General features: G+C 42.0%; 1 protein-coding gene across 49 annotated transcripts in view; it reads left to right on the plus strand.

Annotated features, from left to right (window-relative positions):
• The window catches only part of DLG2 (discs large MAGUK scaffold protein 2), a 1,822,408-nt gene that overhangs the window by 1,740,232 nt on the left and 65,087 nt on the right, over positions 1 to 17,089 (plus strand). For all 49 annotated transcript variants that reach the window (XR_011541520.1, XR_011541519.1, XM_070625668.1 and 46 more), the window contains one exon: positions 12,330 to 12,506. Coding sequence is in view for 47 of the 49 variants with exons in the window: in XM_070625668.1 (XP_070481769.1) it covers positions 12,330 to 12,506 (177 nt within the window). In the remaining 2 variants the exon portion in view is untranslated. The remainder of the gene's footprint in view (positions 1 to 12,329; positions 12,507 to 17,089) is intronic.

Here is a 17,089-nt window from a genome sequence, read left to right on the forward strand (position 1 = left end):
ATGTTATACTATATGCGCATATATATATATATAGGTACTGATCTGAGGGCTTTTCATCCGTAATTCATTAATCCTCACAACTATCTGTGAGATGATTCCTACCACGTTTCAGTGAATCTAGGTTGCCGTTGATTGCAAGATGTACTCTATGTGTCACTAAGAAACGAAAAATGCTGTCAATTAAGTTACAAGATGGCAGTGATGGTAAGATACGTCCTAACTTTAGAGAATGAAAAAAGATTGCATCTTAAAATTGATAAAATATAGTATTTTAGTCCCATTTTACAAATGAGGCAACCGTAAGGGACTCAAAGAGATGAAGTAATGTTCCCATGGTCACACAGCTTGGGTTCTGAATTCCGTTCAGCTCAATTTAGGCTCGTGTTGTGAGCACTTCCTCCTCTGTGCTCTATGCAAGAGATACAGAGGTGAGTGAGACTCTAGCCTCATCTCAGGAGCTGAGCATTTTAGAAGGGAAAATAGACCCATAGGCAAATCAACTAAAATGTAGCCTGCTAAGTGCAAGAATAAGATCATGTAGAAGGTAGCAGCCTGGCACACGGAAGAGAAGGGATAGCCCTCTCTGGGTAGGTTCAGGAAGGGTTCTCTGAGAAACTCTCAGGAGTCTCAAAGAATGGACTGAAATTTTCAGAATGATTTTATGCTTATTTCTTTATATCCAGTCAATGCTTCGACTTTTTAAACAAGGTTAAGAAAAATTCTTTGCCGAAAAATTTCATCCGCACTGTGTGAGTTGTGGTACGGTGTGTCTGAGAGAGGAAGGGAAGGTGGTCCATGGCCCAGCTCATGTGTACACTTTCAAGGAGAGATAGGAAGGCGGAGAGGCTGAGGGAAGAAAGCTGGGTCCTCAGGAGTGAGATGACTCTTATTACAGAGGAGGTTCCCATTAAGAGAACGCCTGAAGAACACTCCTGCTCAGCTGGGTGGGGTGGGCAGGTGTGCTACCACCGCTCAGCTGGTAGATCTGGGAGAATTATCCCTTCCTTTGTCAACTCCTCTCTGGGCACCTGATGGGGGTTCCTGCTCTGCAATCCTGTAGCACCCAGTACTAATTCCTGTGACAGCACATGAACACTGAATTTTAAACATATTTAGGGCCCTTGCACTGGCTGTTCCCTCTTAGAACACTCTCCTCAGGTGCCTGCATGACTAACTCCCTCACCTTCTTCAAGCCTTGCCTCAGATGCCTCTTTTTCAGCAAGTCTTACCTTGACCACCCCACTTAAAAATGCAACCCTCACCACCACGGCAACTCTACCCCATCTCCAAATCCTGATCCCCCTTGCTCTGCTCTATTTGTAACTTTTTCTATAGCAATTATTGACTCCTAACCTATCATACTGTCTGCTTATATATTATGTTTATTGGGTTTTTTGCCCATCTCCTCTCACTAGAATATAAGCTCCACAAAGGCAGGAATTTGTGTGTTTTCATTCACTGATAGACCCCAAGCTCCTAGAATTGTCATTGGTAGATGCTCAATAAATGTTTGCTGAATGAATAAATGAATGACTGAGTAGCTGATGGAATATGCCTCCTGCCTATATTCTCAACCAAACATTAAGCTCCACGACAACAGGAAGCAAGCCTCTGTTCACTGCTGAGTCCTCAGCAAATAACAATGATTGGCACATAGTAGGCACTCTGTAAAGAATATTGCATTTAATATATAAATGACTATTATCTCATATCCATGTGTGGAAGTTAAATTACATCCTGAACTCAATGTTTTTACCTGGATGAGTATGGAACTATCTTCTGTCCTGTCTTTCTGCCCTCATTCAGTAGGTGATAATGGGAGCCTTTATGAACATATGTGAGATTTTGAGGTGAAGTGTTCCCTAATTCCAAACCTTCTCTAGCCTCAGTCTAGGCCTGTAGTTCCCACCCAGTTTTCTGAAAATTCATAGACAAAAACAATGGGCTCAGTATTGGGGAGCTGAAGTGATTGTCCAACACTCTGGTTTTGTGGTATGTGAATTTCATTACCAACCCTCATAAACTACCACTAAGGATTTGGGGTAGTTGTGTCAAATGTTCTTGGATGCCTTTCTCCCCTTTTTCATATGCTCATGAGAGACATGAACTTTCTCCAACACCTCTTTTAAGCCAGGCATCATGCCAGCTGATGTCACTTGTCAGTCAGTGAATACTTAAAGGAAAGAGTTATTGGAAAGCAGAGGTAGGCTTGCTTTGTTTATGCTCCAGTGAGCAACACTAGAAAAAAAGAGATGGAATTTATTGGGGAGAAATTGAGATTTTAGACTGTTAACAAATACTGAGCACCTGCTGGGTTCTGAAAGCTCTTATATATGTAATCCTCATAAGGACTCTGTTGGCTAGAAAGTCTTGCCCCTCATTTTGCACCTTTGGAGACCCAGGTACAGAGATGAAAATCACACAGCTGCTTAAATGGCAGAGCCACTATTTGAACCCAGGACTATCTGATGTTCATGTCTCATGATCTTTACATGAGTCTTCTATGTATAAATTTAAATGTTTAAATGATAAGTGTGTATCAACAATAATGAAATTCCCTATAGGATATTTTTTTTTCTCCACTGCAAGCTTACTAGTGTGTGTCAATAAGCCCCTAAAAAGTGACTACCAAAGCTTGATCTATATTTTTAGCTCAGATCAGAAATACAGGCTGCAGTCGGGCTGTGTCAGCCTTTCTGAAATATCTTGATTAATATATCTTGATTGCTTGATAAACAAGGCCAGAACACAAGAGCTTTTAGAACTGTGATGAAAGATGGGCTATTCATCCTAGCCATGTTCCTCTTCCCATATTTCATTTTCTGAGTAGCCAGCTGATGGCATTTGGGAAAAAAGACAATGATTCTAAGGTGATTAATCTTTACGGCCTCATCCAACCCTGAAACATGAAGTACCATTCTCTGTGGTCTGTTGAGCCCTGCCTTGGGGCAGGTTCAGATTTGCCTCTGCTTCCCTCGGATGGGGGGGCCTGTCAGTCAGCTCTGCAATGTAAACCACTCTGACAGATAGCTAGGACACCCTGAGAGAGAAGGCAGGCTGGAGGGGCCCCATTCCAGGAGACTGATGATGAGTTGTCTGAAATGATCAACACGCAGACTCCAGACATGTGAAGTCTGCTCCAGAACACCATGTCCCTCAGGGAATTGGGGGCACTGGAGACGCAGGAAAGACAGAGAGAGAGTTGTTGCCCCTGGAAGTGATGCTTCTTCCCCAATTATCATCCAAACGCCACAGCTGCCTCACGGGCCTAGGCTATGAGGACGTCTGATTGGCGCCCAGTTAGTTCCATCTTCAGTCATGACATTGACTGCCTGACTCCTTGGGTACGGTAGAAATGGACATTCTCGCAACACTCTCCTAACGTCGAAGGAAACAGTCTGGTGTGATGAGAAGGGTATCTTTAAAGAGCACAAACCTGCCTTATAAGCTTATTAATGATTAAATGACATAACGCATATGATACCACAGTCCATTACACATGGTGCATTTACGTTCTGTAAAATAGGAACAATGCCTGTATTTTAGGGGGTATCTTTTGAGTCACAGATAACAAATACCTAGAACAGTGCCTGACATGTTGTTAGGCCTACTATGTGCTCAGTAGTCACTCAATAAACAATGGCATGTCAGTCAATGGCCTCTTGGCAGGGATTGACAGAGACTAATGTGTTCCCATCCACTAAGACTAATTTGCTGGTGGCTTTAGCCACCCTTTTCACTGGGGCCAATTCATTATTGAAATAAATGGGGAAATAAGTGGTCTCTCTAGATCTCAGTCAGTCTGGACATGACTTGTCCTCAGAGCATGTGTGTTATGGTTCCTCAAGGAGATGTGAGAAGTAATGGGCACAGAGCTGAGTGTCTCCCTCTGTCCTGAGATGACGTGTTCTGACTTGGGAGACAGCAATGTTAAAAGTATGTTCCTCATTTCCTTAGAAAGACATGGAAGCCTGTGCTGGACACTGTTCAGGCCCTCCTTACCTGTTGTTTCCAACTGCCCACGCCTCTACAGAAAAGGAAATAAACTGCTGAATTCCAGGAGTTGCCCTATGATGAGTATAGATGACAGACTGAATAACAGAAAATAACTTTTATTGGGCTTCTGCTATGTTGCGGACTCTGGGGATAGAAGGAATACGAACCTTCCCTGGCCCCCTCTTGTACACACTAAGATTTGCAAATGTTAAATATCACAATACAGTATGATATAGGAGTAAGTGAAGGAGCACTTAACTGCCAGTGGGGGCATGGGGAGGGGAGACGGAGTCCTGGGACTGATGGAAGAGACGACACAGAGTGATTTTCATAACGCAAACACAATCCTAGGAGACACACATTAATATCAGCCACATAGAAAGTCACCTCACTTCCCCAAAGTGTCTTGCAGGACAAAAGCATAGAACATGATGGCTGAAACACAGCTTAGAGAATTTGGGGGCCTGTTAATTATGCAGAAGCTGAAGCACGAAGAGGTTAAATAATTTAAGATCACACAGTGAGATTATGTTGAAGCCAGAACTGGAAGCCTGCTCTCCTAACTCCATTGAAGGTTCTTCCTACTTCCAGATTGCCTTCTCTGTTTTTGAAACACTTATTTATCAAATTCATGAGTGGGTGAATGAATGCTTTTAACAAGAGAAAGCAATTGGAAATTGATGATTTTTAAAGTAAGAGCATCTAAAGTTCAGATCTCTCTCTCCCAATCCAGCATCTTTTCCCACATCCCCCTGGTGGGAAAATGTCTTAAGAAAGTTTACTATATATGTATTTTTATATCATATTTAGAAGACACTATGTTACATTCTCCCTGCAATACTTCTAGAAATAACTTTCATCTCTAGAGTACAGAAGGGGTGAAGTAAAGGAACTATTGGTTGGCGGTTATTGTGCTAAATGTTTTTCTTACATCATTTCATTGAATCGCTGCAATATGCTGAGATTTAGAAATGATTAGGTCCATTTTATAGATAAACTAAGGCTCAAATTGGTCCACTGATTTTTCTCAATGACACTCAGCTAGGAAGAGGTGGACTCACTGAATTTGTGTCTCTTCACTCCAATGTCTATGTATTTTGCGCTGTCCTCAGCCACTTACCTTAACCCTGGAACATACCCATCCAAGCCAGGCCCAGTGGGATGGACCAGGAAGCAGACTTTATCTCCTGCTGCTTTTATTCTTTCTCCTGCTGCACAGAGAAGTGAGAACCAGGTCTCCTCTAATCAAGCAGGGGCCTCAACTTCAGGAGACTAAGGAAATTGAGTCAAAGCACTCTGCTTCTTGGATCTTAAAGTTGTCATGGAAACAAAGGCTTCTCCAGCCTAAACAAGTTTACAGAACAGGAGGGAGTAACTTGCTGGTTCATTTAGTCACTTATAAATGCATTTGCAAAGGCTGTGCAGAGGCTGGACCTGGATGCTCCTGCCCTTCAGAGGAGGCAATTCACATTCACAGTCAAGACTGGATGTTGTAAGCTTCCCAAGACGGGAGCAAACAGACTGCTTTGCAACTTAAAAGAAGGAAACAGCTGGTTCTTTTGTGCCTCAGTTTCCTTATCTGAAAATAGGGACAGTAATATTTATCTCCTAGGCTTTTGTGAGAATTGGATGAAGTATAATTATAAATTAAAGCCCTAAGTCTTTTATCTACAAAGTAGAAGCAATCATATTTATATCTCAAGCCATTTACAGGGATTCAATAAGATGAAATGATGTAAAGAAAAGGCACTTTGCCCATGGCCTGGCCAATAGCAGGCACTCAGTAGGTTGTTATTGTTGTTCTTGAGTAGTTGTTTTTATTCCAAAGAATCTTTGAGAGGATGAGCAAACTGCTGTCCTTTGTCTTCTCCCTGCCCTCTATGAGATCAGCTGTCTCCCGTCCTCTGTTATTCATTTTCTATTGCTGCTATAACAAATTGCCTTCCTCCATCTCCAAATCCAGTAATGATAGCTAGTCCTTCTCCTGTCCATCTCTCTGACCTATTCTTCTGCCTTCTCTTCCACTTCAAGGACTCATATGATTAGATTGGCCCCACCCAGGTAATCCAGGATAATCTCCACATCTCAAGACCCTTAACCTTAATCACATCTGCAAATCCCTTTTGCCATATAAAGTAACATATTCACAGGTCCTGGGGGTGAAGGTGGGAAGGGAAGGTTCTGGGGAATCTTTGGGAAGAGTAGATTAGAGGATTATTCCTCCTACCAAATTCCTAATAACCGTGAGACACATGAAGTAATTTTTCCTCTTCTTTATGGTGCAGTCACTGGAAGTTCTCTCCACTCTCGTTATTCTGTTATACTTGTCTTAAAGTGGTTCAGCCAAAATCGATCCTCTGACCAACAGGGAAAACACCTATATCATTATAGTCCATGATTATTAAATATTACTGTAATCTAAGCTCAGTAGAGAATGTGGGTGTTTTTGGTTGGAGAGAGTTGCTTGCAAAAACAATACAAGGGATGATTTAGCAGAAAGTTCACAGGCCTTGGAGGCAGACAGGTTTTGAGTTGAGTCCTGCCTGGCCGCTTGATAGCTGGTGTGACACTGGCATGTTGTTTAAATTATCCGAGTCTGCATTTTCTCATCTGCAGTACAAAGTTAATATAAGCATTGCAGGGCAGTTGTGAGAACGAATGTGCACTCAATAAACTACTCATGCCTTTTTCCTGAAGTCTAGTCCATGATGTCATTGTAAATGTGATCATAAAATCATGAAATCCTTGGGGAAGAAGTCTAAGTACAACACTCCTTATCAGGAATTCCAAGCTGAATTCTACAGTCAGGAGCATGGGCTTTTGATTCAGACATGTCCGTCTATATTTGAATCCTAGTTCTACCACTTATTAGCTTTTTCCATTTCAACTCTTTCAGTCTCATTTCCTTTATGAGATCAAAAATGCTTACATAGCAGGATTATTATCAGAAATAATAACAAAGTGAAATTTCTTCTATGTTAGTCTTGGGCACTTTGCATGCATCATCTCCTTGTATCTCCGTAGCCTTCTTTTGAGTTAATGCTATCATTATCTGCATTTCATAGATGAGGAAATGGTCATCTATGGTTAACAGGTCTCTAAGAGATTAACAGGCCCAGAATTCACAACTAGGAGTGGCAGAGTTGGTACTTAAGTGTAAGTCTCTTCTCTCTCCAAGACTTGGCCTATAACCCATATGCTGTCTTGCCTACGCAGTAAACAGAGTGAGACAATGAATATAAAGTCTTTAGCGTGTTGTGGGGCATTTCATACGCACAGTTTCAGTGAGGTATTCAGGTATCTCACAGCATGTTGCACAGCCCTTGAAGATGAGCAGCTGCTTCACTCCTTCCTGACTAGACTTCCCCAGTTGGCAAGGGGCCACCACACGTTGAAATGCAGGAGGGGCATGAGGGATGGGAGAGTCGTTGAGTTATTCGTGTCTAATTCTACTTGTCTAATGGACTTGTTAAAAGCACCCTGGGTGGAAAGTGTGAGTCTTAATGGCATTTTATAAAAGTTGCTGTGATGAATTAGCACATAAAACAAATTAAAAACAACTTATCGCTTTTTAAATTAGGTGGATGGGGCACTGTAACATTTTTCCCAGACGTGAGGATCCATTAGTATCCAAAGGAGCCAGAAGCTGTTGAAATGTGTCAGCTGCTTGTTTTCAGGGACCTGACAAGTCTGATCAGTGTAAGGCTAAAGGGGCAGATTATCTGAGATGAATAAAACTCATGGAAAGAACATGTTGCTGGGGGGCTGGCCCCGTGGCCGAGTGGTTAAGTTCGCGCGCTCCGCTGCAGGCGGCCCAGTGTTTCGTTGGTTCGAATCCTGGGCGCGGACATGGCACTGCTCATCAAACCACGCTGAGGCAGCGTCCCACATGCCACAACTAGAAGGACCCACAACGAAGAATACACAACTATGTACCGGGGGGGCTTTGAGGAGAAAAAGGAAAAAATAAAATCTTTAAAAAAAAAAATTTAAGTTTAAAAAAAAAAAAAAAAAAAGAACATGTTGTTGGACCGCTGCTGGGGACACCTATTGCTGAAGGCAGAAGCGGGAAACCTACCCTCAAGGACTCTTGGGAATAGAATGAAGCACTGTAGAATGAATGTCTGACCTGGTGGGAACCTTCAGGAACAGTCTATACTCCTCTCCCTTACACATGGGGATGCTGACGCTTGAGGGAAGTAGGTCTTTGAAAGGTCATCTGAAACATTTCCACAACCTGTGTTGAGGATGTACTTTGTGCCAGCGCTATAGTGGGTTCTGAGGATAGAAAGGTGTTTTAGATGTCTTTATACACAGTCCGCAAGACAGCTACAAAGAGGCACAATTGGGACCCAAATCCCCTGATTCAAAGCTCAGTAGGTTTTTCAGAATAACAATTGTAATAGTAATAGTAGCTACCATTTATTGAGTACTCACTAGCACCAGCCTGGTGTTGCAATATATTACATATATTATTTCATTTAATCCTCATCACAACTCTTTGAGGTAGCTGGTGCTATTATTATGCCAGTTTTACGGTTAAGAAAACTTGAAGCCTAGAGAGGTTAAGTAACTTGTTTAAGATCACACAGTTAGAAACTTGCAAACCCTATTGACTACCACCTGCCAGCTTTCCTGATGGCTTTTCTATCTCCATTCCCCACACTTTACATCTGGAAGGAGCCTAGAGCCAAACCAGAGGTTCAAGGACTTTCAGGATAAGAAATACTGGGACAGGAACAGACCAGTAAGGGAACTTCAGGGATCTGGAAGGGAAGAGGCGGTCAGCGCTGAAAGGAAGATTAAAAGTTCCGACACTGCTAAATCCTGAACGTGGCCAGAGGGCAACAGGCTGGGAAATTGAGCCTGCCGAATGAAATGGCCAAGAATGTGGATTCTGGAGTCCGACCGACTTTATTCTAGATTCAGTCTCTACCCCACGTGGATGTGTGACTGAGTTAGGTCCCTTAGCATCTTGAGCCTCCTTCCTTCAGCTATAAAACAAGGATACTAATGTTTACCTTTAGGGTTGTAATGATGTCAAATAAGACAATGAACCAAAGTGCCAGGCCCCTATATGGGAATAAGTAGTGGTTGCCATTGTGGTTATCATCCTTGCCACCTTGTCACCGCCTCCACCACCTCACAGTTTGAGGGGCGGGCAATAAGGTAAAGAGCACTGAACTAGGACTCGGGATTAGGAGACCCAAGTTCGAGCCGGAGGTTGCTGCCCCTAAGCCCTGTATGCTGGGATTAGTCAGCGGGCCTCATTAGGTGTGTCCCTCGTCTGTAAAAAGAGGATCACACTATATCCATCGTACTTTCTTTGTAGGAGTGGACTGAGTCACAGGTGAGGCAGTGTATGTGAACATGCTTTACAACCTATAGAGTGTGTTGAGGGGTCCGCAAGACGATTCCCAGGGTCAGTGATTCACCAGGAAGGCTCATGGGACTCGGCATAGTCACATTCAAGAATATGACTGATTGTAGCAAAAGGATACAAGAAAAATCAGCAAAGGAAAGGAACATGGGGCAAAGTCCAGAGGCAACTGGGTGCGAGCTTCCAAGAGTCCTCTCCCAGCGGAGTCACCCCAGTTCTTCCAGCAATAGTCTGACACAGGTATGAAATGTAGTCTACCAGAGGAGCCCATTAGAGACTCAGGGTCCAGGGTTTTTACTGGGGGCTGTTCACACAGGCACTGTCTGCCTGGCATGTCCTGTAATGCCAGACTCCCAGAAGAAAAGGAAGTGTTTAGCATGAATGATATTGTTTATGCAGTTTAGGCCCAGTGAGCTGTTCTTAATAGGAAATAGTGAGAAATCCCAAAATCTAAGTTCCCGGATATCAGCCAAGGGCCATCCTTGCAAATAGACCTCTTTTTGCTGAGGAAGATTAGCCCTGAGCTAACTACTGCCAATCCTCCTCTTTTTGCTAAGGAAGGCTGGCCCTGAGCTAACATCGTGCCCATCTTCCTCTACTTTATACATGGGATGCCTACCACAGCATGAATTTTGCCAAGTGGTGCCATGTCCACACCCAGGATCCAAACTGGCGAACCCCAGGCCGCCAAGAATCAGAATGTGCAAACTTAACCACTGCACCACTGGACTGGCCCTGCAAATAGACCTTTTTAAGGACAGCAGTCTCAGGATTGCAATGTTAACTCTTTTTCACACAAAGTAGAATCTGTAGAAAGAATTTTTATGAGTATACACTCGAAAGGAAAGATAATAATAATAATAACGCAACAGTTCACAGGTCCTGACTGTTGTGCTTGCTTTACGTGTATTACCTAATGTAATGTTTCATCCATATAACAATTCCATCATGGAGGTGCTGTTATCATCATCACTATGTTATAAATGAGGGAACTGAGACCTAAGAAAGGTTAAGTAACTTGCCTGGGTAACCAGCTATATGACTAGTAAGAAGTAGCAGGACCAGGATGTGGCCCTAACAGTGTCACCCCTGAGTCTATATTCTTTTTCCTTTTTCTTTTTTTTTTTGTGAGGAAGATTGGCCCTGAGCTAACCTGTGTGCCAATCTTCCTCTATTTTATGTATGTGGGATGCCACCACAGCGGGGCTTAACAATCAGTGCTAGGTCTGCACCTGGGATCCGAACCTGAGAACGCTGGGCCACAGAAGTTGAGCATGCAGACTTAACCACTATGCCACCAGGTTGGCCCCCCAAAATCTAGATGCTTAACCACTATACTATGCCTACTGTGGCTGGGTGTTTCATATGCGTTGCTTTATCAATGTTCACAGCAGCTCCATATGAATATAGTTATTGAGTTAATTTTGCATTTAAAAACCTGTGGCTCAGGAATGTTTGTTAATTTATGTCACATCACCCAGACAGAGAATTGACAGCATCAGGAGTGGGACTCCGCCCTCTCAGCCCCCTTTTCCTGGCTGGGGTTTTGCTGAAGCCTTTTGTATGGAAGATGTAGATGGTCAAGTTGGGAATGAATCATTCCGGGAGCTGAGACCGAGAAACTCTCCCTATATCCCATCACTTGGGGACAGAGTTAATAGAAGAGGGGGCCGTGTTGCAAGTCATTCAACTTTTCCTGCAGTATTTGAGAGCTCAAGATGCTGTCTTCAGCTCTTTTTGGTTGCCATGACAGCAGATGTGACATTTCTTTCATGATAAAAAAAAAAAAGAAGAAGAAGAAAGAAAGGAAAAGAGCCACGCTTGGTCCTCAGTGATTTTAGCAAATCTGTTCCCCAGATCTAGCCAGTTTTGCACGCATAGTAGTTACACTCTAAAGAAATTCTTAGAATGGAATCAAAGGGGAATAAAAAGGGAGGTGGCAAAATCTGCCTTTCCAGAGAAATCGCGTCAAATGCTATCTGTGTGTGGCGATGGTTTGTCGGGGGGGGCATATGGGAAGGGGCGGACAATATAGGATTTGAGACAAATTGTCAGTTTCTTAAGGCAGCAGCTAGTTACTAAGGTCTCAGGAGTCATTTTAATTCTGCTTCCAACTCTCTCACTCCACCAGTCACACATATTACAGTGTGTTGGGCTCAGCAAAGGCTCAGCAAATGCTTTTTAGTGGGGGAAACATGATGCATAAAGCAAGAATTACAATTCAGAATGATAAATGCAATGATGAGATAAGTTCAGCATTCTAGGGAAGCAAAAAGATCTGTCTTTATATAATTTCAATCTAATCTATATATACACACACATAAACATAAGTGTATATATTTTCATTATTGCGTTTTGAAATGACATTTATTCATGTCATTATCTTACCCTCCGCAACCATCCAATTTCAGTGATGCTCCAATATTCCAGTGGGTGGAATGGTTACAGTCCCCTGTGGATGGACATTTGTTACCATTTTTCCCCTATTATAAAGGAAAGAGTTCTACAGACGGATACAAGTAAGAGGATTTGTTTATAACACAAAATACTTCATTCAGAAATATGTCTGTGTTCTCTTCATTATTTTCTTCCTTTTAGTGATTTTTAAAATTTGATTGTAGTGGGAGGGAAAAAAGTTACACTTAGGTACTAAACTGCCTTACTATCTCCGGTTAGCACCTTGTCACATGTAATGGTCTCCCAGAAAAGAAGCAGTACCCCAGTTTTAGGGGTCTATAGGCTGCCTCTGAAACCTTCAAGGAGAAGTAAGAAGTAACCTCTATTTGTGACCAAGACAGTGGGAATGTGGACTCTGATTCTGGGAGTTAGTCTAGGGAGATGGCATCAAATGAACAGTGGGTTCTCAGGGTGAGAGTGAATAATCAAAATGGTGAATCCTAAATCCGTGCTGCCAGGGATTCCTAATGAAGTTCTCTCTTGTCATTTCCTCCAGAGCCATGTTTGACTATGACAAGAGCAAGGACAGTGGGCTGCCAAGTCAAGGACTTAGTTTTAAATATGGAGATATTCTCCATGTTATCAACGCCTCTGATGATGAGTGGTGGCAAGCCAGGAGAGTCACCCTGGAGGGAGACAGTGAGGAGATGGGAGTCATCCCCAGCAAACGGAGGTAAGAACGCCTTTGCCTTTGCTACTGCAGGGTATTTGCTTTTCAGCCACCCAGAGAGTGGAGATGAGGGAAGATGAAGATGTGGCAAACTGTGTTCACAAAATATCTACTTGAGTGGGATAGTCAATCTGCAGGGAAATGGCCAGTGATGCCAGGTGACATGAATTAAATATTCTCACTCTCCTCATATTAAAGTTTTACCAAAACTGGTGGCTGTGATAAAGCAGAGCAGAAGAAAGAAGATCTGCTCACACTGCCGTCCTAAAACTTTCACCAGCGTTCACATGTTCAAGATTATGCTCATAAGCTTGTATGTTGACTTCAACGCTCACAGGGGTTATCTCAAATGTTCCAAATTTACCAGATAATTTTATAAAAAGGCCAGGTGAAAATCAAATAAACTAGACTATTTACTAAGCTAAGGACAAGGAGTCATCTTGTTGAATATGACTCCAAGGGTGGAAATGGAGTGGAGAAAGAGAAGCTATGTGGGAATAGATTTCAGCTCATTTTAAAGAAGTTCTTTTACTAGTTGGAACTGCGTAGAGATGGAATGGATGACCTGGGATGATAGTGGACTAGAACAATGGTTTTCATGCAAAGGAAACATTATAAAAACTTAGTTAGATATGCCCACTCTGTCCTTCTCTGACACCCCTCCCCCCCACCTTACACAGAGACACACACACTAAGATTCTGTCTGGGGTGCGTCCTGGAAGTCTGTATTTGTTTGTAAGTGCCTCCAGGTGATTCTGACAATAGAAGATCCAATGTTGGGAAATTTATAAAAGGAATTCAAGCTTTGGATGGGAGAGTAGAACTATGATTTTCAGGCCTTTTCCAATCCTGAGGTTCTGTGATACTAGTCAATCGTGTCAATGGTCCTACATTTGTTCAATTGTGCATCATTTTCTCCCTAAGGAATATTCTAGGTGCTATTCCTCTTGACGTAATTTTTCATCTGCTGGTGATCATTCTATTTTTATTGTTGTTGAAGTATAACTGACATACAATGACCCATTAGTTTCAGGCGTACATCATAATGATTCAATGTTTATATACATTACGAAATCACCATCACAAGTCTAGTTACCATCTGTCACCATACAAAGTTATTAGAACATTATTGACTGTATTCCCAATATGATTGCCTATATGTACATTACATCCTTATGACTTATTTATTTTATAACTGGAAGTTTGTATCTCTTAATTCCCTTACGTTGGCTATCTCTCCTATTTTGGATGAAAACCATCTTAACAACCATGCTACAGCCAGCCTGAAAAGGAAGTTTGTCTACTCTCTCTAATACTGATACTTATTCACATCTATCTCATGAAGGGGGCAGTAGCTTCCCCAACTCTGTTGTGTGTGTGTGTGTGTGTTCATGCCATAAATGAATTTCTGTCAAATGTTTCCCTTAGGATTGTAAGTCTTTCAAAAAATGTTATTATTGTTGTTTTAAATGTTTATAAAAGTAACACATTTCATTGTAGAAAAGTGGAACAATTTAGAAAAGTATAAAGAAGAAATAAAAAATCACTTATCATCATACCCACGAACAGTTCTTATGCATTTATTTTAATGCAATTTAAAATCTGTCGTGAGCCTGTCCTGGGCCTGCTCTTTAATGCTTTACTTCTAAATGAGGTACTCTCATTTATCACTACACTCAGCATCTTAAAACTACAGCCCAGAATAAATGGTAGCTGGTATATATATGATTTACTATTAGATTGGGGTTATTTTTTCAATCTTTAATTCCTCTCCACCCCTTTTCTGAGTACAGTGCATCTAGTAGAGCTGGTCTGGGAAAATGTCATACTGGATAACATCAGTGTATGACTTTACCCTTTATAAAAATGTTTCTCAGTTGATGATTCCATTTAATCATCCCAATGAAACCAAGGTGAAGAGTATGAAAATTATTGCCCTCCTCTCTTTTTTTTGATGATGGCGAATAAATTTTATTTAACAAAACACTCCTAGAGCATGCTAGACACTCTTCTAAGCCCTTTACAAATTAATTTATTTAAACCTCATTACAACCCTACAAAGGAAGTGATATTATTTTTATTCTCATTTTACAAATTAGGAGGTTGAGGCATAGAGAGGTTAATTAACTTGCCTGAAATTGCCCAGCTAGTAAGTGGCAGAAGTGGGATTTGAATCCAGGCTATAGAATTGATGCTGTTAACTTATATGTAATCCTGCCTTCCAAAGTTACAAACATAAGACTTGACAAAATTTAATTCAGCAAGCATTGCTTGAACAGCATCTGTGTGCCAGGTGCCGTCATCTGGTCACTGTCTGGAGCCCAATATTTGTGGGACCAAGATGTAACTATGGCACAGCTACACTGTGATTAGGTCAATGAGGGCTATGTCATAAATAAAGGTACTGTCCTCATCAACTCGGGCTGCCATGACAAAATTTCACAGGCTGGGTGGCTTTAAAAATAGACATTTATTTCTCACAGTTCTGGAGACTGAGAAGTTCAAAGTCAACTGGATTCCCAGTGAGAGTCCTCTTACTGGTTTACAGATGGCCTTCCTGCTGTATCCTCACATGGCTGAGAGATCATTTCTCTCTTGTCTCTTCCTATAAGGACATCAATCCCATTCATGATGGCTCCACCCTCCTACCTAATTATCTCCCAAAGGCCCCATCTCCAAATACCACCACACTGGGGATTAGGGCTTCAACAAACAATTTTTGGAAGACACAAACATAGCAGGTATCAAGAGAAGTGAAAGAGCAGCAGACAGAGGGATGAATTCCATCTGATGATAGCACCAACTATGTATTGTGCCAGGTGCTTTCAAATGCACGGTTTCATTTAATCTTCACAAAAGCCTTATAAGGAAACTGAGGGTCAGAGAAGTCAAGCAACTTGCCCAAGGATGCACAGCCAGCTACTGACTGAACCCAGGTCTCTCTGGTAGCGAGACCAGATGGCTTTCCACCTCACCGACAGTATACTAGGAGCCCTTGCCAATTAAGGAGTTCTTACTATGTATCAGGCACTGTGCTAAACAATTTTCTTGTATTAGCTCATTTAACATTCACCATAAGTTTTGAAATCTGTGTTAATATTCTAACTTTACCAACATGAAACCTGAGATCCTAGGAGGTTGACCGACCTGCCCTAAGTCACAGAGCTGACATGGCAGATGCAGAATTCAAACCCAGGCTTACGTGATTTCAAAACCTGGGCTCTTAGCATAGAATCTCTGAGATCACATAGTTTGTGAGTGACAAAGCTAGGATTTGTTTTACAGTCTCTTAATCCAAGTTTCTATTCATTACCCCACAGTGACTGGTCACCTGAGCTCTTGGATGACAGCTTACACTTAGCGTTGCATAAGGGCTTACTCACCTAGCCTTCACAGAAAGCCCGTGACCACTAATGTGGATGGCATTTCCATTCTTCCTACAACAGTGCCTTGTGGGGCACAGGCAAATGTACACCCAGCAGCAAATGATGCTGCCACCGTCAGTCAGTGCTCCAAGCCTGACTCATTATGTGTTTGGCCAGAACCTGAAAATGCCAGATGGGAGATGGGTGAGAGGGCAGAGGGAGACAGTTGGGCTCATTAAAGCATGACCATTTGGTACTCTCTGGAGATACTAGGTGTCAGAATTGATTGCTCAAATTTCGCCATCCAGTTATATTTTCAGAATTTTGGTCAGTGACCAAACTAGGGCGGAGAGGATTATTTCTGCTTAAACAATCTAATTAATTGTTTGCCTCGAGTATGAGAGAAGTTAAGCAATACTTCTTATAGAGATTCAGTCTCTCTATACAGGTGGTCCACCATTTCCTTAGGTAAAGATATGTGGACCTTAATATATCTCTTTCTGCCCAAGGATACTTAGTAAAATTGTTAGAAAAGGTAATGCTATAAACTTTGATATAGACTCTTACGAAGTGAAAAAGTCATGACATGGTGAACAACTTTGTATCAGAAACACTTGATCAATTGGGCAAGTCACTTGAACTCTCTGAGTCTTAGTTTTCACATCCAGGTCAAGAACTAGTAGCATCCTTGAGGATTATTTCATTCATTCATTCATTCATTCATTCATTCAACAAAGATTCATTAAGCACCTACTATACACCCAGCTCCATCTTAAGCCCTGGATCACTGTACAGATTATAGATAATATTGGCAAAGTGGTTAGCACAGCCTCTAATACTTTTGTGCATACTCAAGTAATGGCTATTTCCCTTTCTTCAGATTTTGGTGCTCAAAAGAACACAGCATTATTTTGGGCCCTATTTCAACAAGAAACTATCCATGTGCATCCCAAGAAGCACTAGGAGAGAGGATGAGGATGAGGCAGATGAGGAAGAAAAGATAAGCCACAGCCACTGCTACCAAGGAGAGAAGTTTGCAGAGAACCCCAAGAGTGGGCCTCTGTGACAGGAAAGCACAGTCATGATGGGGTTGCGGTGAATGCAAAGAAACTGCCGAAGAGAGAAATCAAGTCAATACTTGTGATGTAATGTTGCAAACAAGCATTTAGCTGACCTGAATTTCAGCGTTAAAAGCAAATGTATTCTGAATTTTGAGGTCAG

This window comes from Equus przewalskii, chromosome 6, assembly GCF_037783145.1.
Source record: "Equus przewalskii isolate Varuska chromosome 6, EquPr2, whole genome shotgun sequence".
Lineage (NCBI taxonomy): Eukaryota > Metazoa > Chordata > Mammalia > Perissodactyla > Equidae > Equus > Equus przewalskii.